Source organism: Odontesthes bonariensis, chromosome 5, assembly GCF_027942865.1.
Source record: "Odontesthes bonariensis isolate fOdoBon6 chromosome 5, fOdoBon6.hap1, whole genome shotgun sequence".
In the NCBI taxonomy this organism is placed as follows: domain Eukaryota; kingdom Metazoa; phylum Chordata; class Actinopteri; order Atheriniformes; family Atherinopsidae; genus Odontesthes; species Odontesthes bonariensis.
The window spans coordinates 28,811,717-28,834,474 of NC_134510.1; the positions used below are offsets into that span (position 1 = coordinate 28,811,717).

A 22,758-nucleotide genomic window follows, 5' to 3' on the forward strand; every position below is an offset into this window, starting at 1 on the left:
GCAATAGGTTGAAAAGTAAACACATTAAGTGTTGTTTGGTTGTGAATTGGACCATTTAGTTTAAATAATATAAATAATTAAATAAAAATAAATTAAATAAAGTATTAAATAATCTCCACTGACACATGGTTTCCAATGGGTTTTTTTTTTAATATAAAAACAATATGACGTTGAGATCAGGGGCATTAAAATACAAATTATTCTTTTAAATAAAATATACATACAAAAAAAAAAAAAAAAAAAAAAAACTGTTAGTTTTCCACAGATGATCAACGACATACAATAAAATGTGCATCAATAGAAAACAAGAATTGTTTTGAAACTATTATCATACAATAACAATGTCTTTTTGTCATTACATTATTTACCTACACAAAGAGCCATCTGGGAATATAACAAATCTTTACAGTTTATTTCAAATACTGGACATAATAGATTTTTAGTGTTCAGCTTCAGCAAAGAGGAAGAAACCTCCTTCTAGGAGGAGCCTTGGGTCAGGAAGTGCTGAAAGAACTCCTGAGTCTTTCTCTTCTCGGCAAGATCCTGCTTCTTAGGTGATCTCAGGAGCAAGGAGGCGAAAATGGTGGCTATGCATAAAGAAAATGAATTATTCCTACAGAATAGTAGTTTGATGTCAAACAGTGTACCAAGGAGACAGTTTTTATTTGGTTCTAAGGTTGTGCTAATGAACAGAACTACATTTAAGGTACATTTTGAGAAACGTGACAAGAAACAAGAAAAACAAGGAATTTTCAATAAGTTGTTCATTTTGTTGCCATTGCTTACTTCACATCAAAAACATTTATACATTGAAGGATTCTCTTTATAAAAGAGCAATTTTCTTCCTTTTCTTACCCAAGATGCCAACATCTAATCGATTGCTAGCAGAATTCTTCAAGAGCTCACGAAGAAAGGCAGCTAAATAGTTAAACACGTTTTTATGGCACTGAGGTAGCGTGGAAACGACCTAAGGACAGACGACATAAAAATGACAAAAAAAAAAAAAAAAAATATATATATATATATATATATATATATAAATAAATAAATATATATAATATTTCACAATTTAAAACGTCTCCAAATAGAATTGGAAATGTCTGCTGGCTGTTTCACTTACTTTCTCACACTGGCTGGCATTGGAGCAGCATTCTAGGCACTGCTGGTAAAAAGAGCAAGGAACAACAGGCTCTGGGAGGGCATCTAAAAAGAGAAGCAAGGCCTCCGCCACAGAGTGGTTACTGCCCGCTGCAAGTCAACACAGGGTCAAGGGTTCTAATGCTTGTACACGATGTGGAGGTGATATACAGTAAAGCCTGATTTATACTCGGAAACCAGGTCATCTGCGTGTGTGTCGCAGTTAACGCAGACATGCCCCCCCCCCCTACGCAGACACTCTGGTGCACCTCCTCAAAATTGTACTCACCGCAGACATCGCCGCAGGGAGGAGAGAAAGGAGGCCTCTGATTGGTCAACTCTACATCCGCTCTACACTATGCGTATTTCCGGTTTGCTAACCGGCTGACGCTAAAGGGCGGATTATAGTTCTGCGTCTATCGTCTTGACGTGTTGCTTTGCTCTGGTCGCGAACCACTTTTCATGTTATGGTTCTGCAACCTCGGTCTGGAATTTCTCGGGACGCACAGCAGTTTCCCCTCGCGAGAATTTCGGTGGGCGGTGACGAGAACTTCGGGGGCTCTGCGTCCGAGCGTCAGAGGCTTTGCGTCTGAAGCATAAATCAGCCTTAACCGTGCTAACCGTGACGATTCTTTCCCTCTTTGCCAGCTCCAGTAGTAGCAATATTTCTTCTATTTCTAGATCGATCAGCTGCATCTCAATCAAAGTGCGCATTCGTCCAGTCGCCATTGTTGTTGAATGACCTCCGTAACCGTAACACCCACAATCCTAGCTTGTTCGTGATTGTCCCTCTTGCGTTGTGGCGTGGGATTAACATAGCGCAGACAGCGCTTCAAGGCATAAATCAAAAATAACTGTGTCGTGTCTGCGACAAGCTCACTGCGACACACTGCTGCGAAGTATACACAAGCCTTAAAATTCCAGGGCCTCAATCAAAACCAACTGAACTATCATATTAGATAGATTGCCATCATACCTGCAGTGAACCGTATCTGGAATGAAACCACTGGCATTCAGCTTTTATTTGATAGCATTATATACCCCTATCAGCTCTGTCTTTGGTATTTGAATGACTGAGTATAAAAGGGTTGATGAATCAGTGTTTATCTAATACAGATGTTCAATGAGAAAATAACAAAAATATGCACAGATCATACTTGCACCTTCAAATATTTCATAGTAACAACTAATTCTTAGAAATTGTTATCACAGAAGGATACGGAGGGAATCTGGCATCCCTGTGTCAAGACAATCCCTTATTTCTCCAAATTCACTCCGAAGCCCAGGCTGCTGAAATATATCTTCCTGTAAGAAGAAGACAGCATAGCATGTTTTGACTGAATCTTTCAAGAGCACAGGTCTAGTTTGACAAAAGTAAATAAATAAATAAATTGTTTTATGGCTCGAGGAACCGAGGAAAACTGAATTAATTTAATAGGAATGATTGGTTGTTTAAGTGATCTGAAACAAGACTTAAAAAAAGAAAAAAGAAGAAGAGATTAGAGAGTTAATCAATTTAGATGCTCTACAAAGTTACTCCAATGCTGAAATATTTTTGTATTTTCAAACCAGAATTCAAACCCTTAAAAACTCTTAAGCATAAATGGTTACAAAATTATACAATTGTATAGAACTGATCCAAAATTGAGCAAGAAGAGTACAACCAACAACTACAAAACGGCTACGATGTAATCCAGGGGGCAATTATCCATTTCAAAGTATAAGTCTTTGGCGTCTGTCAAATTCCCCTTCCCAGCAAAAAAGGCAGTGGTTTTGTGTCAGTGTATTTCTAAATTGCCACAATGCCTGCCCAGGCAGGCATTGTGGCAATAGCTCACCAAGGCCCTCTCAGATGAGCCTTGGTGAGCTATGCTTACAATGGAAGATGCCAAACCCCTATGTACTCAGAGTCGACTACTCACTGCTACTCACATGATGAACACACACATAACAGTGTAGTGTCCTGTTTCACGCTGCACTGTTAGGATGGTACACACCTATGTCTTGGCAGTAATATCTGCAGTGAAAAACAACTAAGCCAAAATACCTGGTCCAAAAAGTGAGTGCTATCAAGTTGAGCCGTGACATGCGGAGGAAAAAAAACAACCAAAAAAACACCACACAGTACAGTCAATCAAACGAGAACAAATCAAAGAAAGGAGCACTTTTTTCCTGATAAAAAAATGCTGCTTCAAGAACAAAGAGACCTGCTGCAGAAAGAATGAAGGCAATTTGAGTGGATAAGTTATTTGGCTGTCCTTGTAAAAGTGCACACAAAAGCACCGAGGGGCAAGAGCTATTTTACTTTAATGCTGACAACTCCCTCCTGGGTTAAACTGCTGCCATTTTGCGTTTGCAGGTTATAGCAGTTTTACTCAAAAATCAGACCGAGTTCGAATATTTGTCTCATCTCAATTTATGTGTCGTCATGAATAAAAAGCCCAGGAGGGTACCCAGAGCAGAGTTATTCACCCAAAACGAACAAAGTATAAATTAGGTGCTTTCTATGTTTTTTAGATTTGATCAAACTGAAATATATCCATCAAATTGTCATACCTGTTTAACTGCATTGCGGAACAAGTGATCCACCATCATCCACAGTTCTTTAGGAATGTCAAGAGGCTTCTCTGTGGTTGCTGCATTCTCATTTCCAGACACATCGGCCTGAACAAACAGAGCAAAAAGATTGCAGTTTAATTGAATGAAAAATGAAACAAATGAAAAAGATTTCAATGAGGTACTCACCAGTTCACGGAGGGTCTCTGGCGACATGTCTTGAATGGGTTCCCTCAGATGACACAAAGAATAAATAGAGGTGCCATAGCAGCTCGGTATATAGTTCCCTGTTACAGAGATGAAGTAGTCCTTGCCCCGCTCCAGATGGAGGACCAGAATGTCTTCAATCTGCTGCTTGCCACAATTAAGATCTGGTGCTGTCGAGCGGTTTACAAAAACCTCAAGCTCAATGTTCACAGAACCCCCTAAAGAACGAGAGAGTCGCACACAATTTTAAGAGAAGGTGGCCGAACGGTCACTACAAGCAATTTCTGAGGTACAGTGAACCCTCGCTATAACGCGGTTCATCTTTCACGGTCTCGCTGCTTCACGGATTTGCATCGTGCATTGTGTTCTGCATTCTGATTGGCTAAACAGTCTCTCCGCTTCTACTTTACCTGTGTGTCAATAACGTTGCGGTTTAAAATATACACGTTCATTACAGTTCTCAAACATAATCGATGGTGGCATGTCGGTATATATAAATCTTTTTGCCCAGAAGAAAAAAAGAGCGACAACAACTACCGATAACTAAGCTCTTCTCTCGAAAAAACACACCTGCACCGCGGGCTTTAGAAGAAAAAAAACGCTACAGAGCGGAGTCAGGATGCAGCGGCTCAGTCAGAAGATCAGTGAAATACACGTGAGTCACTATTTGTCCCACTGTACTTTGTATTTTTTTTCAAAATCATTTTTCATTTTCTCCCGTTCTAATCCAATGACTCGGGTCGCGGTGGGGCGGCGCTGATCTCCGCAATTTGAAGCCTTCAGTTCGTATTGATGATGAAAATGATTATTTTACAGTAGGCTACAGTAGTTATTTGTAAAAAAAAAAAAAACAACCTTTATACAGTACTTTTATTTGTTAAACAAATGCTTGAGCCTGTAAAACGGCTTTGTTCTTTGGTTTCAATGTATTATGGAGTATTTCATTGTATAATAATTGTAAAAAAAAAAAAAAAAGGTTTCTACTTCACGGATTTCGCCTATCACGGGTTCTTTTTGGAACGTAACCCCCGCGAAAAACGAGGGTTCACTGTAGTGCTCTTTGAAGATTTATGAAGCATCACAATAAAGCTGTTGTTACAGAGACTGTGATGGAATTTCATCTTTCTAAACACGTAAAAAGAAGAATTACCAAAATCATGGCTAAAGGAGCTGACTAAAAGCAGAGCTCTGATGTTAAGTCTGTGGCAAATGAACACAGAAAAAAGTGTCTGTTGATGTGTCTCACCCTGAGCAATAAAGCCTTTGGGAGGGTTGGCTGTGAGCCACGGCTTGCAGTATGTGGCCTCATTCGGCTTCTGGATGAACTCAAACTGACACGGGACCTGTCCATCATTCAAGAGGGTCAGTGTCTCCGCCTGATGTTGCATGTACTTCACATCCTTGAAGTGGAACTGGAAGAATACAGATTCAGGAAGCAAGATGAAAAAAAGTTGCGTCCTGTGACACACTTTAAATTTCTTCACCAGACTCAAAGCCAAAGATCAATACATTCCATCAGTGGTGATGGTTTAGCACACAGTCTATTAAAATGACAGTGAGACGGAAATTGATCACAGGAGGTGTATCAAAAGGCATTACAGCTCACATTACAATATAAATGATGGGATGAAACAGCATAAGAAACTTTATACCTCTCGCTTGGACAAGGTTACAGAGGGGATACATTCATTCTCCATTTTGTCTATATTGCGAACAATCTCTTCAAAGGTCTTCTTATAGGCCTCAGCATTTATTCTCTTGATCTGTGGCAACAAACAGGAGGGAGTCAGAGGCAAAGAAAAATTGCTCCATCAAAGGGCCATCAAAAAATATTGCAGTGACATCATGCTGCCTCAACAAAATTCTCTTTCACATTAAATTAATAGCTGAAATCAAATCAGAATACACTGACACAGGTTTTATGTACGTTTAAAAAGGAAGACGAAGGAGCATCATTTAAAAAAATAAAAAATGAAACCAAACTAAATCAAATCACAGATGAAATAAGTTAGAAAGCTAAAGGCTTTACCCCGATGATGAGCAGAGAACTGACAGGTTTATGGTCACTGGTCTTCAGAGCCATATGACTCTGGTAATGCTGCTGTTGGATGTTCTTCCCTCTCCACAGGATACGGTCACACCATGCAGGGACGCGACATTTTTCACTACATGCGGAGGAAGAAATGACAGACATCAATTCTCAAGAGTAGTATCTCCGTCTCGTAACTTATTTGTACATATGTTATTAACCCATTGACGCCGGATGTTGCGTAGCGCAACATTGCCCCTAACGCCGGTTGTTGCGTAGCGCAACATTGTCCCTAACGCCGGTTGTTGCGTATCGCAACATTGTCCCTAACGCCGGTTGTTGCGTAGCACAACATTGTTCATTTATCATTATTTTCAAGACGCATGCAGCATGTAATGCACAATAATTGGTTCAAATACACATGAGGTGGGTGTTTTCCATTAGCCTGTTCTGCAATAGTGCGTTTGTAGCTAATTTGACAGCTCGGCTACAATGGCTGCGGTTAACGAGACATACTGTGACAGCGATGGAAGTGATGTGGAGTTGGAAGGGAATGATCAACAGAATTTATTAGAGGAAGTGAGGCAGTCCGCTGGATTTCGCACCCGACGTCAACAAAAGTTTACTCGTACACCGGGGCTGAAGGTGCCAATATCTGAAGATGCAAGTCCTTTAGATGTGTTCTCGCATATTTTCACTGATGAAGTTTGGGATATGTTGGTGACACAGACAAACTTATATGCGGATCAGGCGCGCGGCCACACACCATCCAAGTGGAGCCCCGTGTCAAAGCAGGAGATGAAATCTTTCATCGGTCTCTGCCTAACTTTTGGAATAATCAAACTACCAACTCGCCGGGATTGAGGCAGAGCAAGTGGCTGTATCAGACAAATGTAGCCCGAGTGATGGCACGAGATCGTTTCGACATGATCTGGAGGTAATTATTTATTTTTGCGCTGCATTCTGACGACTTCTCATTCTTATTTGAGTGGCGTTGGCCTTGTGTAAAAAAAAAAGAGAGCCCGGTGCGAATTACTGCAGTATGACAACTATGATGTTTTAGAAGTCGTGTCACTGAAGTATACAGTGTAACTGCACAATGCAAGATATATTGCAGGGTTTTTTTTTAATCATTCATTATTATTGCTGATATTATGATTAAGTTATAGTATAGTAACAGTATAGTAATAGTAGTATAATAAATAGCAGCATTGGGTATTATCCTGAATCTTAAAGCAAAACTACATGAACCAAATGTCCAACATTGATTTAAAAAAAGTAATACAATCCAGCCAGCGAAAAAAAATGTTTTCAATAAATTGTTTTTAGTTAAAAAAAACCTCAGGCATTGGGGACCTTTTCTAAAAACTGGCTTAGGCATTGAGCAGCCTTTTTTGCAGGTGCTTTAGGCGCCAATGGGTTAAGGTCAATGATATTGTCCCAGCAGGGATATTTTGTTTGGTGGCATGAGTGAACAAAATACTACAACACTGCTTCACCAATTCAAGGTCACATGAACTGTGGCGCATCTTTGGTGATAACGTTAATTAACAAAACAACTGGGTGGAAAAAGCAATTTACTAAGGCCACTGGAACAAATTAAAGTTTGTCTTCTGATTAAGTGCCTTTGGTGCAATATAAGCTTGCACACGTTTCACCTGTAAAGGCAAAGCAAGCTGTTTAAAGACTGTATGGTACTGCGTCTTTTTAATGGGCTGATATATCCCCTCTGCATTAAATCTGCAGTATTCAACCTTAAATTTGACCACAAAGGCTATCTTTTTGTAAATTCTCATAAAACGGAGTTGAGCTGCTGAGTAAAGCGATGCCTGTGACTTTAAAAAGCTTCTGACAAATATTTAATCGAGGAGATGGAAGAAAAATGAGCTGGATGAGCCAATTTGCTTTCGGTTTTAAAAATGTCTTTCTCTACCTACTCTAACTTTGATTTAAAAAAATAAAAATAAAATTACATTAGTGAAGACTGAAATTCTTCTAAAAATAACGCTGTATTCTATTTAGCTTTTATTAGAGATTACCTCGTATCCCATTTATCAGAGCCGGTGTCATATTTGTAAGTGGGCTGGAAATCAATCCCTCCTTCCTCAAAGCCAACAAACACAGCTTCTTCATCGATCTGCCTCTTGAGCTGAGGACCACACAGAAGTGATGAATATCAGCACTCATGAACACAAATGATTGGTTGGGCTATTAAAAAAAAAAAAAAAAAAAAAAGAGAGATCAATATCACCTGATCATAATTGTGCAATGTCTCAAAGTCCTTCTTGCTGATTAGCTCTTTCACACTGTCGACGTCAAGGTCGCCAATTCTGTAGTTAAGGTCCCCAATCCATAAAATCACACTGATCAAGGGAGCACAGAAACACAAACAGAAAATAATATGACAGATGATTAGGATTTCCAGTGTCACACGAAGCTATAACATGCATTTCAATTCTATTCAGTACATAAATCGAAACATGAGTGGGTTTGAACAAACAGTGGCAGCAAACAGCCTTTAGGATTAAAGGAATGCATACTGTAACCAATTCTAAGTCTGGAGGGCTTACTTTAGGTTATGTATTTGATGCCGCATCATAATACGTACACAAATACCTTTCAATCCATTTGAACTACAGTGTAACTACGATACATTCATGGTTACGCACTTGTGCTTCATGATAGTGAGTGGAGGCTGGGTAAGGTCGAGTTGCCGAAACTGAAGACGGCTGCAAATATCCTTGTAGTCTTGATTACGTCTTTCATATTCTTCCACATGTGCAGCAAGGTGAGAGTTGACCACGCAGATATCAGAGTTGTGGAAGCGAAATCGGATTGACACGGCACCTTTGTTTCCCTGTGAATCAGTAAAATATTGAAACGTGTTGAGAAAATCATGTTAGCAGAGTTTTAGTCAACTCCTGCAAGGAAAAGTAAAGAAACCACTTTCATGTTTCGAATGATTCCCGATGCAAATTTTAAACCACTCTCTTAGTACTGCAAGAAAACTTGGCGCATCCACACAAGGCGCCTCCACTGGTCATGGGTCAGCCATCTGCACTAAACTGCAGGGACTGCTAAGTAAGCATGGCCATATGAGACCAAAATAACCGAGTAACAGTGCATGTGGAATGAAGCAGGAGCAGCTGGATGTAATGCATCGTGGATAAATAGGCACTGAAGTGAACAGTCCAAAGGAGGAAGCACAGAAGATTCTGAATTGACATGAATACATCAAACCTTATTGCATAGTATGGCCTTATTCTCTGTGACCTGCCTTCAGTTGTTATGTCAGTGAAACAGCATCGACACCGAAGGAGCACAATTATTATTATTATTGTCTTTGTTGTTTCCATTTCTTGTATTAATCCAAAATTGATGTTTACAGCTACTATCGATTGTTTGCCATAATCAATGCATTCTAATATGATGGGAATCTAAAGCCACTTTATGAGGAGGCGACAACACTGCCAGCAACATTTAAACTTCAGAAGCTGATGGCTGGCAGAGCTCATTTTGGAAAAAAATTCAAGTTCATGTTTATTAATTTCTGATAAAGCAATATAGAAAAGAAATCAGCAAAAACCGCTTTTCTTTTGTTCTCATCCAGGTATCCCAACACAAACATCCACTTAACTGAAACTCTGATCAGCTGCCCACATCTACATTAGTGCCATGTGCAACACGATACCTTAACACCATTTCTGAAACCCCTTTGTGAATGACAGAGCAGAGTAGAAGCAGTCCTCACCATCCTTCCCATAATGCCAGTGCCCACAGTCTCAGCCTCCACATCGGAGATGAACTCTGCATGTTCTTTCTTCACATAGAAGATCAGCATGATACCCACAAGACGCACCAACTTCACCTGTAAACAGCAGATGCCAAGTTTACAGATATGAGATGCAAGAAAATATATTCAGCAATCCACAACTCTTTTAATTGATTGTTTGTGACAACAAATGCAGCAGCCTCTTTTTTTGTGTGTTTGTTTTTTTTATTGCCGTAACAAAAACCAGAACATTCAAAGTCATTCAGTCTCATCCTTTCTCTCATCTCAAGATAAATAGAAGAAGAAATAAGCATCCAAGATTAGGAGGCTGTTGTGCATGGAAAGAAGCAAAACATTTCAGTAAAGATAGCCATCAATCCTACATGAGTCAACATTTAGATATAAATACGAAGACATTTATTTTTCAGCTGGCTGAGCTGCACAGTGTCAGTAGCAGATCAGTCAAGTGTGGAAGAAGAAATGACGTGTCATTACACTGGCTCCTCGACTCAGACACACATCCTGTAAATTCTTAAGATGACTTGAATAAACCAGAGAGGCAAAAAAAATGAGGAAGCTAATAAGACAAGAGTCAGCACTCGGAGAAAAGGGAAGTGGATGAAAGTGAATAATATGAGGTCTGACTAAGCTCAGACATGGAAAAAAAAATAACTGTTCTCAAAACTAATTCAAAGTGTAACTGGCAAAAGCTAAAGCTGCCACTGCCTCCCAACTTAAATGGAGCCACCCATTAAGACGGACAACATGCGGTTATGAATTAAAATAGGATTAGAGAAAAAGAGACCTCCTTACTAAGGCATACTTGGCGTCTGGATGCAAACCATCGGACACAGCCTTTGTCCATTCCAGCTCTTTAGGGGTGTCACTGAAGAAGAAAGCTTCTTTGCTGAGGTCAAGCTCCTGAAAACTATAAAGTTGGGCAAACTTAGTAAAAACTTAACGAGTTAGACTTTACTTCTTCCAAAAACTGCTGTGGTATTCAGTAAACTTCTTCACTCCTGTACACCAAAGCAGCAAAATGAAACGTAGGCAGGATTAATGAGCATGCATAGCTTAAGTCTGTGGGTGGGCATGTTTTTTTAATTTATTATTTTTTTTACTTAAAACTGGTTCAATGGCTGCATGCCTCTGTCAGAGTTATGAGCGGTTCATGTCTGTCTCTGTAATGGGATTAGGCAGAGAATTGCAGGCTGAATATGACTTACCCCACGCAGTATATGTCAGGAGGGTTTAGATTGCAGCTCAGCCAAGGATGGAGGCTTTCCTTTGGCACCTGTCCATTCACGTTGTACGTGCCAAGAAAAAAGCTGAAACAGGACAAGGAGAGATGAAAAGTGTGCACAAAGGAGAAAAATCTAACTAAAGTTGATCCTGCTAAACCCGAGGGACGAGAGCAAAACCATCGTCTCCATCTTGGAAGACAAACAGTGAAATAATAAAAATAAAAATCAGCGGAACTGCAGCACGGTGGTTTAATCATATCTCCAAAATGTACTTGATGTGCTATATACATTAAAGCAATTTCAAACAACTCCACAAATATGGACGGACAACCAGTGAGGCAAGTAGCTATGGCACTTTGTTACAGTGGGCTTCTGTCTGCACAGTTCACTGATGCATGGTGGCTGTATTAAAGAACGACGTGACATTGTTCTGACACTTGTGACGTGCCTCTTCCTTTGGCTTGACTACAACAGGTCTCATTAGCGTCACACTGCTGCTTGCTTCACACTGATATTAGCAGACCATCAGCGACAGTGGGTCAAGTGTTATTGGCAGCGTGATGACACTTCTGTCAGGAGGAGCACAGTGACAAAGCAACTGTTTTTTTTAAGGTAATGCGAGGCATTTCACCCCAGGATCAGGATAATATATTGGTATAGAAGATAAAAATAAGTGATAATTTAGACCCTTTATATCTTAACCCAAAAGACTTTATATAAAAGCAGCTGCATGGTTACATGCAGCTGAATGTAACAGCTGTTATTAAAAAAGAGTTACACTCTGGAAATAATTCAAGTGACGGTGAGTTAATGTCTTGTCCCAATGAGCTGATTTATTACAATCTCTTACGCATGTGACCATGTGACAAAAGAAACAGAAAAATATGCGTTCAGCCTCTTTTGTGACAGTGATACCCTTATGTTTGGCATGTGTGAATTATGAGGAAGGAACAGCAGCGGGTTAATGAGGATGTCTTCTCTGTGCTGATAAGGCGCAACGTGTGAGAGAAAGAGGCTTAATTGAAAATCCGCTGCATTAACATACGTTTACATTTTACAGTCAAATTTAAAAAAATTTTTTTTTTTTAAAAAGACCTAATTAATAAAAAAACGCAACTTTGGAGCACGTGCAGTTCACCCAGGCCAGTTTGAGTGATGTTGAAAATGTACATGTAGGAGTGATTCAGCACCCAACTGCTAAACATGCCGAGTGAAAATTTAGCAGTGAAACTGAAGTGGCAGTGAAAGAGAAATCCTGATCAGTGAAAGAAAGTCGTTATGCAATGAGTTACGTTCTTCAAACTGCTTGCAGTACAAAGACATTATAGAGAATAAGAACAAATGATCTGTTGACCACAGAGCAGACTCACTGTGACAATAGTGGGTCGCTGAAGGGCACATCAATTGTGAGACATTTTGAGAGAGGCAAGCCCTCGTCGTTCACATCCCCACTGAGACTTATTCTGCAGGTTCAGATTGAAATATGGCTTCCTTCTATTCAATATAACATATATCTGACCTTCAAGCTCATACGTTTTTTTGCACATGCACTTTCCGATGGGGCAGCATTGAGCTGCTTTTGTGCTGATGAACTGTGCAACACTTTCTATCCGGATGGCCCTGGCCTCAATTACCCACAGAGAGAAAACAGTATTCATGTCAAACAATCTTTGTATCAGCATGAATATTCAGGCAGATGCATCCAAGCACATTACAGTCTTTTCTTATCAGTATGTTAAATAGCATTATTTTTCCATATGAAAGTTCAAACTATGGATCGCATCATTTCTTTTACAATTTTGGCATATATTATAGATGATCTATTTTGATAACCTAAGCCTTTAGTACATTGTCTTCGGTTTACTCTTTATATGGTTAGACGGATCAATAGAATAGAATAGTTTTTATGTTTTTTAAAGTCATGTGTTTTTAGTCATCCTCTCTTTACAGAAACAAAACCTGCTTGACAGACAAACTGTCTTTTTTATCACACCGTGTATCTAAGATAGCAGCGTTCAGTTTGGTACACAGCAATAAAACCCACAGATGTTGACTCATTCTTTTTACATAACACTGAGATCGAAGCTGTGCACACAGCAACACTGCAGGAGCACACTGTTCACGCTCACACGGAAACTTTAGAGACTATTTCTGAGTTTTAAAGGTAGGGTAGGAGATCCTGGATTTTGAGTCCAGCGAAGCTGCATTTTGAAAATACACAGGTAAAAAGTCCCAACCCTTTTCTTTACTTTTCCCCTCGAAGGCACGCCTCTAGAGTACATGAACGCGCACGAGCACGAAGGTGCACGAGCGCTGTTCTGACAGCAAGCATCGATCGTTGCCGTATTTAGTATTTAGTATTTGGTTTATGCTAACTATACGTTTAATAATGCTAGGTGCTAGCCAAGCTGGCTCTAGTTTAGCTTCCTGCCAAGCTTCTGGACGTTCACGGAGCAGGGTACGCGCACAGGGGGAAGGAGGGGGAGGGAGGAGCAGATTGCAGTTTGATAGACGGCATCAGAATCCAATCATTGTGAACGGTCCGTTCACAATGATTGGATAGTGTTTTTCCTAGATTGTACGTTCTAGAGGCCACTAAAACTTTTCATATTTGTGTCAAAACTTTTAATTAATTGGTTGCAATGGGGGTGTGAAGAGTATTTCAAGCAATATGTAAAAAAATGTTCCAGAAAAAGATCCCCTACCCCGCCTTTAACCGGCCAACAAAATATAGTTCAACATAACTGTAAAAATATTCCGACTCTTCTCCTAAATTTGAGTTTTTGTGCAGAGCTGAAGTCACAAAGCAGGAGTATGAAACTTAAAGCAAGTTTCAATTGCAAAAATGTTGTGGTAAAGATTAACTATTTAAGTTTTCTTGCTTCAACAAATAAACACTCCTTTACAGTTATTCAGTTAGATAATTAAAAGGACCTATACAGCAGCCCAAACCAGACAGCCAAGACATAACATTTTCAGATCTAAACCAGCACAGCACAGATCTGCGAGTATCATACCTGAAGTGCTCCAGATAAGTGTAAGAGTCCTCATTTTTCAGCAGCTCACACTTGATGAGGTTGTCACGGAGGCCGAACTGTGGCATGGCCAATATTTGAGCTTTGTTTGATGTGGTGTGACTGGATGAGCGCACAAGGTCATCCCGGTCTTCCCGACTAGAGATGCCCGGACGGCACACCATACAATGGGATGAAATGGTTAGCAATGAGTGGAGAAAGACCAGGAAAGAAGCATTCTGTCATACAGGTGGGATTTTACAAAACACAAGTGTTAGAGTGATCATACATACTTGTGTGGTCTACATTTTCTGCTTAGAACTTAGGAAAGACCCTTAACTAATTTCAAGAGGCTATACTTGTATAAGCTAGAAATAACATTTCTGGCATAGACATCAGCAGAGGCATAATGCAGTGCTCTATTCAAACAGCCTTCTGTGCATTTAAACACTGTACTGACAACAGCTTAGAGCTATGCAGTGAAGTTTTATGTCCATGCTGTCAATATAGAAAAGGGTGTCAAAGAAATGCAATATGCTCAGCTAGAGTAGTCTTCCGGGAATAAAATGTAACCAAACACCATCTTCATACTAAGCCTCCATTCCAAGAAGCTTCCAGGTTAAATAACTGAACACAAATATCTAAGAATCCAACTTATCTTTTGGACTTCATACACCTAATGTTTGCTTAAAAGCTTCATGTGCTGCTAGTACGGATTCTTAAGTCATGGCTCCTCTTTTACCCCTTTGTGATCAGTTTCATGCAACTTTGAAGAGATTAAGAGTTTGGCTTTGAGCAGCGATAACACATGGGTCTGTCCCAGTGCAAGGCCTGGCAGGGAATGAGTTAGGGCTTTAAGGAAGTGCACAGGCACACCTACAGATGTGCAGGAAAGGTTGTTAATCTTTTTTTTTTTGTTTCTTAAATCACAACAGAAAATAAATTATGATTGGTTGCACAGCTTAGATTCAGGGCGTATTCACACCTAACTCGTTTGGTCCGGACCAAACGGACCAGATTTTCGTTGGTTCGGACCTTTTGGGATGGTCTGAATACAAACCACCGAACTCTGGTCCGGACCAAACAAGCGGACCGAGACCGAGCTGAAAGGTCGGACTCGGTCCGGATCAAACGAACCCTGGTGCGGATCTTTTGGAGGTGTGAAAGCAGACCTGGACCTAATCCCAGACTTTTTGCTTTTTTGTACCTCGGGAGCATCCGTCGTTTGTCTGCTGCTAGGTAACAGAACAGAGCGTCGTTCTTCTAATTACTAGACCGGCTGTGGTAAAGCTAACGAAAGACCGAAAATAATATTTCTAAACCGAAAATGAGTAGGGGACAAACGTGGGCCGAAGAGGAGACCCGTGCTCTTGTGGACGTTTGGGCAGATGCCCACATATAGTTTTGATTATATTAAAAGCAATAACGGCACGGAAAGCGTCCATGACTACATTCACTTTTGAATTTAGCACTTTGTGTTGCGCGTGTCGATTCTGACCAATAGCCGAACGACTTCAGGGCGCGTGGCTTTGTTGAAATATTTTGGTCCGTTTACTGAAATGTACAGTCTGAAAGCGAACCGCACCAAAATGAAAAAAAAAAAAGATTCGGACCAAAGCAAGTGAACTATCGGACTTTCCTGGTCTGAATACGCCCTCAGAGTAACTTGCATTCAATATGAGAACACTCAAAGAGTTCAACACTTAAAAGGGCCTTACCTCTCTTGACTGGAATGCAATTTGGACTTCTGTGTGTCAATGTTAGAACTTTTCTCCTTTTCTAAAGCTCCCTTTTTGTCAGATGATTTGTCTGCTGTGGAAGAGCAAATGAGATGAAACACAAATATCAATATCAGGATTCCAGGTCACAGAAAGCTTGTTTACAGGTTGCCAGTTAACCCTGTAAAGTGTTTTTCAGCTACTAAAAATGTGCTTTGCATATTGAACGCTCTTGGGAGAAAAAATAAAAAATAAAAAAAATAAAATCACTTCACTGAGAACAAATCCATTGTTTAGTAAACCAATATTTAAGCTGCACAATATCTACTTTTGGGAGTAAACTGAAGGAAATTATTGTCAAGACTAAAAACAAACAAGTCAATCTAAACAATATAAAGTCAGGGCTCAGTTGTTCAATCGAGTGAGGTTGACTTTCACAGTTCGTTACAGTTATTGCATTCTAAGTAGGTGGATTTAATGGCTGACTGAAGTATGAGACAGCATGAGCCCTGTCCCGGCAGCTTGGCAGGGAACACAGCTGGCTCCGCTGAAAGGGAAAGCTGAATTCTACGAGAAGGAAATTAAACTCTACAACGCTACAGCAGGCTACATCAAGACTGCACCTGACCACCACCACAGCATAATGACCCAGAAGAGGATTTCTTTAAAGAACACAATGTGACTTCTAAGTGGAAAACTAGAACCCAATCTAACTCTATTAAAATCAGATGACAGTCTGCAGTGGGTTTCTTTTCTCCTTTGTCTGACTCCAAAGGTTAGCACATACAAATAGGCTACACACCGCCACACTGGAATGCATCCATCCGATCACCATTTTGAGTTGTGTCAAAATGTGTCCTCATTTCACAAATGTCAGTGTGTGAAATGAGGACACAATACATATACGACAGTGACTAAATATCATGAGGGTGCTTTTTCAGAGCATAATGTCACAGTGATGCTAATCCCAGTGTAGCCCTTTTTCCATCAGATTCTGTAGCGAATTAAAAGTTATATCGCATTACTTTGTTGCGATATAAGATGCGTTCGGTTGGTTTTCCATCAAACAGGACGATTCTAGCGAAATAAAATGACATCACCGGAACGTGCTGATGCGCATTATTCTGACTCGACCAGATGATTTTCCATTACAAAAGTGGCGAATTGTAGCGAATTAGAATGCTCGGTAGCGGGAGTTTAATTGCTCGCACTGTTATTGTCAGCCTCCTGTTATAACAGTTGCTATAACTTTCAAGGCTACGTACCTTTTCACCACCGGCTTTCGTTTTATTTATTAGGCTAGTTACTTATTTAGAGTTATGGACCGTAGGATAGGACTAAACATGCTGCTAGTGCTGCTATGTCAGCTTATAGCCGTCAGAAATTTAAGAAGGAGGGTGAGAGCGAGGTGAGAATTAATTATGCTGCTTCAGGACCTCCCGAATTGTGTTTAAAAAAAGCAGAGTCTCTGCTCTCGACCAGTTGTTTCTTTTATCATCGGACATTGTTGTTACTAGTTGTTGCTGCTGTTTTGATACCGACAGGATAGGTGAAATGGGGCTGCTGAGCGGCTCAACAACAACATTCGAATCCTCGCGCTTTACCAATACCATCTGCGCATGCGTGGCTAGTCTGAATCGCATTAACCTTTTCCATCGCTTCTGTAGCGATACAACTTAGCCCTGAACCACCTATTTCGAGCAAATTGATTTAATGCGACAAAACAGGCGTTCTAGCGATTTAACCGTTTTTCCATCACATGTATCGCACTAACTTCTTGATGCGCATCAAATTAAAGCGAATCATGTCGTTGATGGAAAAAGGGCTTTTGACTGTAAAATGTCATAATTTCATTCTTTTTAAACATAAATGTTTATCATAAAAAACACAAGTTTTTATTCTTAAATCTGCTCATCCTCAAGTTGCATGCCACTGAGGCAGTTTTAAAGTGAACTTTAATGAATTTCAGGAAAATATTTCAGGAAAAATCTTAATAATCGACCAAATTAAAAGGGGCAAATGGACATAGTTCCAATCGCAGCAGCCCAATTTCTGTTCTTGGAATAGTATGATTTTTGACACCTCTGCGTTTTCTGTGAATATATAAATGAATAAACAAAAAGTCAAACACCGTTATCATTATTGTTGCAGGCAGGCAGTATTATCTTTGCTGCTTCTTTGTTTTACGAAGGAAATGTGCTCACCACCCTGATTTGATAAAGGAAATGGGTTGTGCCGCGTGTACCAAACCCTGAAAAAAGGTCAAGATGTGAGAAATAGTTGCATGGTTTGTTATATTTAAAAAAAAACAGAAAACATCAAGCCAAGTAAAGGCAAAATTTCACACCACATGGAAGGATCTGGGAACTTTCAACAGCAAACTGTGAAATTACCTTTGGAGTTACTTTAAGAGTGCTAAAACTGACGAGGGCACACAGACGACCCACAAGCTGCAGTCAAACTGAGTTATCCGAATTGAATTAAGACAGACATAAGTATCAGCCAATGGGGTGTAAGGACAAAGCTGATAAAAGCTGATCCATCTGGGTGTGGATGGATTCAATCTCAATCAGGTGCCAGAAGCTCCAAAAATATATCGAATCTACTCAACAAGGATTCAAACGAGCTTGTTTCACATGCACAAACTGCAGTCATACATGTTCTGATAAATGCATCCATTAATCAACACTCAAATAAATGCAATAGTTTTTAGTACGACCAAATTCCCTCCTGCTAAGCTAACTGCATTTTCACAAACACTATCTGAATGAGGTTCCACTGTGTGAGTAGCTCCCTTATTATATGACTTACTGTATACATGTTGTAGCATTGATAAGCAGCCAAAAAGCTCAAGTAAAACTTTCAAGCACCGAGACGAGAGTTGGGTGAAGCGTTGCTCGCTGCATTTTTACACGCCTACGAGTCTTTATCTGCAGTTTTATCATCAATCAGCATAAATGCTAATCTGTTTTTTCAGATCTCAGACGCTTCCGTATTAAAACTGTAGCGCCTATTTCACTACAACTACACAAAGTTCAACATGGCACAACTTCCCTCCGCAATCCCAGCCTATATAAAAGCTAAATAATTAATTCAACGATTTGGCCTATTTCTTTTTATGTTCTCAACTGTGAACATTTAATTACATCGTCTACAACTTAATCTTTCCTAAACAAAACACACAACAGGCTCGAACCTTTCGGAGCCGAATTGAGGCCAGGCTTTGAATAAAGGGTAAATCAGGCAGTAAGCAACTTTATCTCACCGGGAGGCGGTCGGAAGAAAGTTTACTGAAAACTGATTTAAGCTATGGCTTCCCTGGAAACAGCCAAATGAAACAGCACACCGACAAAGAGCCAAATGTCCCAATGAATGACACAATTGTGTCACTAAGATACGTTATTGCAACACTAAACACAACAGGTGTATCACTAAGCGACATCACTTACAGTGCTAGCATTAGCTGTTTTTTTCTAACTATCCACTACAAGTTCGCAGTGACTTATTATTAATGTAACTGTTAGATCGATTCTTGATAACTTTAGCGCTGCTACAAGACGGAAACAGTTCCGTCTGACGAGTCTCGAATAGCCGTTTAGCTTTTGGCTAACACAGCCCTTTAGAATTACTACTCGTTAGCATTAGCTAAGCTAGCCAATCTCAGTTGGCTGACTGTTCGCCCTGCGTCTCTTTCGCCAAGTCAAAAATCAACAAATGAAGCTTTCGGAGCCATTTTCATACCAGAGTCTTTCATCACCCTAGACATCTCCATGTAGCGCTCGCACGCATTCTGTGCAGAAGATCAATGTCCAGTGTGTTTCAGACCTTCCCATGCTAACGTGATAGTAGGAGGAGTTCACACTCTCCTGCTGCAGAGACAGGACGCTAAACAATCTGCAGAAGATGCCACCGGAAATACTTCGTTCAATTTAAACTACAAGAGGAAGTTAAACCCGCGCAATTCAAGAAGAAAAAAAAAATTGTTCGTTTATGTGTTCCTCTGAGACTTGTGAACCAAACATGACCAGCAATGTCTCATGCAGTCTATGCACAATGATGCTGCAAATTTGCATGTTAAAGATTTGATTTTACAACATTTGTACACTGTCTTACTTACCTATAGCTTATTGCCATGGGTTACAGGGTCACTTGAAGGGGATTTAGGTCAATTGTTATGCACTACACCTGCACCTGCGGCTTAATTTGACACAACACGGGAAACCTCACCCGGCCCGGACACGGAAAGGATTGACAGATTGATAGCTTTCAAGTTTTCAAGTTAAAACTCGTGTGCAGGTTGAGACGGTTCCAAAAGGAAGTGGTATTTGCAAAATTGCACAGCTTTATGACGCAATGCTTTGATACCAAAACCAGCTAACACAAGACACTAAAAGAAAAGTGTGTCGTGTCATTAATAGCACTTATACTGGGAGACATACCCCAATTTAGTGACTTTTACAGGACACAGGAGATGTTGGCTGTGAGCTTTTACAAACAGAGAAGAGATGACAAACCTGTTTTCTGGTCCTGGTTGTGGTTCGAAGGAGTAGCGGCCAGAGGTGCAAGGGCTTGTTTGACAGCTTCCTGGCTTCTGGGAGCTTTCTCGTACTTCTTGATCCACTCAAACTTTGGTACCTCAGAGGGAGACCTGCAAACATCTGGAAAGAGACAGACAGGGATAGAAAGAGAAATAGATTATGAGAGAACAAATTCAATTATTCTCTGCATTAGTTTTCTTCAGCATGTTAAAAGCCCTCGTGAATTAGCTTGGAGTACCACCAAAAATATAACAAATAAAGTAAAGAACACAGCGGACATATTAGTCTTTGTCCATGGTTTCCAGTGTGAAACAGAAAGTCAGTGGAGAAATTTTGACACGTCACTGACAACACTGGCTGTCCAACCCTTCCCTCTCTCTGTCCGTCTCACTTTTTTTGTGAACCGAACGCCACATGCTCACAACAGCAGATCATTCGTGCTAATCACACATAAACAAGATCAATTTTGATCTGGAAAGAAAATCTGAAGTTATTAACAACAAACCCAAGACAAATGATTGTCCATGATTGTGCTACTGTGCTGATAAATTATTTAAGGATTCATATAAATATAAATAATTACATCTTTTTTTTCCCCTTAAAATTTCCATAAACTTTCATGGAATTTTAAAGACTAGCTGTAAGGTAAATGGATAACACACAGTCAAACCTACCACTCCACGCCTTGTTGACTTCGCTGAGAAAGAGACGTGAGTGAGACCCAAAAGGAAGTCTGAGCTCCAACTCCTCATCCTTGTAGTTTATTCTCACTCTGGTATCAGCACCTATGATTTAGAAAAAAAAAAAAAAAGTTTATTTTCATGTGGTGGATAAGTTACAAGTCATATTATTACTGAGCTGTGATGGAAATGAGGGCAACTCACCCACAATCACAAGTTCCTCTGGTGAGGAAACTAAAAAGAGTGCAGCAGGAGAAAGGTATTAAGATACTTCAGAGAAAGTACTGTGATATCCATTTTTCTTTTCAGTGCATGCAATAATTACATTGCATCAAGCACAAGCACATACACATACTGTATATCAGAGCAGAGGCAAAATATTGTATATATGAAATATATTTACCTTCAACAACAGCAAAGTCCAGGGAAATGGGGATAATGTCCTCAAGTGATACGTCATCAGCTGTAATGGCCATTCTTCGATGGGTATAAATGAAGATTCTGCAAATAATATTTTACAGAAAGCACTTGCAATTGGTGGACAAAAAAAATATTTTTGACTCAAGCAAGTTATTCGATATTACAAAAAGGGCATGTTAAAGCTAGTTTGTCCAAGCTGGTAAAACTTACGCATGTTCTTGTGCGGACTCCACCAGTCCCAGCAGTCTGCTCTCTGTGACACCGTTAAAGAGGACGTCACAATTGACAGTATGTTCACGATTTAGTTAAGAACAAATTGAAATGTTACTTGAGCAATTTACATGCATATCATTAACATATGGCACGTTTTTATGGATAAGCAAGCGGTGTAACGCCAATGATAAAGACTGTAGCCTATACATTTAAACTACCTGCATCCTTATAGCTCTGCTTACATATGGTGGTTAAGATTTGATAACTAAGGCATACATTAAATTGTATGAAAACCCTGATACCACTTTAAAAACATTACACTCTTTTTACCTCAACTTAATTCAAATTGTGAAGATTTAAATCTTTTTTTTTTAAGTCACATCATCAGAAAACTCTAACAACAAGGTGGCAGCAGCTGGTGAAACAAAGCTGCCACCTTGTGGATAACATGCGTTACTGCAGTATTAACGACAGGCTATTTTTGGGAAGTACTTACTGACCAAACCTGTTTTTATGTTGAAAAACTGCGTGCATTGTCAACGCCTTTCCTGGATTGCAATCACTGACAAAGTTAAGTGGCTGTTTTCTGTCTAAAGACACGTAGGTGGCTCAGCCCAGTCCTTCAGGCCTCACCCTGGGCTCTGCGATTTCTCAGCACAGCGTGTCGTGCCAGTTTAAGTGGGTAATCCTTACTTTAAATCTTTGACCATCAATTAATAAGCGCACGCGAGTCGCAAAGGATACTATAGTGCAGTTTTCTTCCCCTTCTAAAGTTTCTTGAATTGCGACGGACTGATCCATAGTGAAGAACGTTCGAGTGGCAACTTCGGCACCAGCCTTCAGACGAATATCCCCGAAGTTGTTTCGACTGGTCCAGTTATTTTTCTCTGAGAGGAACACAACGTAGGCGACAGGAGTAGAGACTGTGCAGCGTCTCTGCGTGATCCGACATCATACCCCTTTGGATCCAGATGTTTTATCCGTCGCCAACTCCTGCTCCAGACGACCGACCCAGTTTGCCACGCACTGCTATGCGCTGACTCAGTAAAGCTCTGTGAAACCAGAGTGACGTCACATCTGGACTGTCATCAGCTCGTTCAGAGACGTTAGAAGGACTTTGACTCGGTTTGGATTAGCCCTTAGACCAGTGACCCCAAAGAGGATTATGTTCTACAATATCCCAACTCCAACAATGTCATATCTAAGATTCTGAGGAAGCCGCAGGGAGCT

At 40.2% G+C, this 22,758-nt stretch overlaps 1 protein-coding gene across 3 annotated transcripts; it reads right to left on the bottom strand.

Annotated features, from left to right (window-relative positions):
* Window positions 1-129: 129 nt before the first annotated feature.
* On the bottom strand, window positions 130-22,578 carry inpp5b (inositol polyphosphate-5-phosphatase B). 3 transcript variants are annotated; one of them, XM_075465998.1, is made up of 23 exons: window positions 22,273-22,578; window positions 21,526-21,605; window positions 21,299-21,396; window positions 21,100-21,129; window positions 20,890-21,000; window positions 20,192-20,335; window positions 15,678-15,771; window positions 13,963-14,118; window positions 10,928-11,029; window positions 10,515-10,629; window positions 9,681-9,797; window positions 8,599-8,786; window positions 8,181-8,292; window positions 7,969-8,078; window positions 5,930-6,065; window positions 5,553-5,663; window positions 5,147-5,312; window positions 3,883-4,118; window positions 3,694-3,801; window positions 2,358-2,442; window positions 1,121-1,248; window positions 856-967; window positions 130-587 (listed from the first exon to the last, which is right to left on the bottom strand). In XM_075465998.1, the coding sequence occupies exons 1-23, from the start codon at window positions 22,327-22,329 to the stop codon at window positions 478-480; spliced, it is 2,706 nt and encodes a 901-aa protein (XP_075322113.1). In that variant the 5' UTR covers window positions 22,330-22,578; the 3' UTR covers window positions 130-477. The 3 variants fall into 3 exon arrangements, with proteins under 3 accessions (XP_075322113.1, XP_075322112.1, XP_075322114.1); XM_075465997.1 differs by having other exon boundaries at window positions 3,694-4,118; XM_075465999.1 differs by lacking the exons at window positions 20,192-20,335; window positions 20,890-21,000; window positions 21,100-21,129; ... (1 more) ...; window positions 21,526-21,605; window positions 22,273-22,578 and adding an exon at window positions 19,419-19,553 and having other exon boundaries at window positions 3,694-4,118.
* Between the last annotated feature and the right edge of the window lie 180 nt (window positions 22,579-22,758).

Coding starts and splice junctions, on each gene's coding strand:
- inpp5b (XM_075465997.1), bottom strand. CDS start 22,329: ATGGATCAGTCCGTCGCAATTCAAGAAACTTTAGAAGGGGAAGAAAAC. Junction 10,630..10,927: donor CCTGACATATACTGCGTGGG/GTAAGTCATATT, acceptor CCAACTTTATAG/TTTTCAGGAGCTTGACCTCA. Junction 5,664..5,929: donor GTTCTCTGCTCATCATCGGG/GTAAAGCCTTTA, acceptor TTGTTGCCACAG/ATCAAGAGAATAAATGCTGA.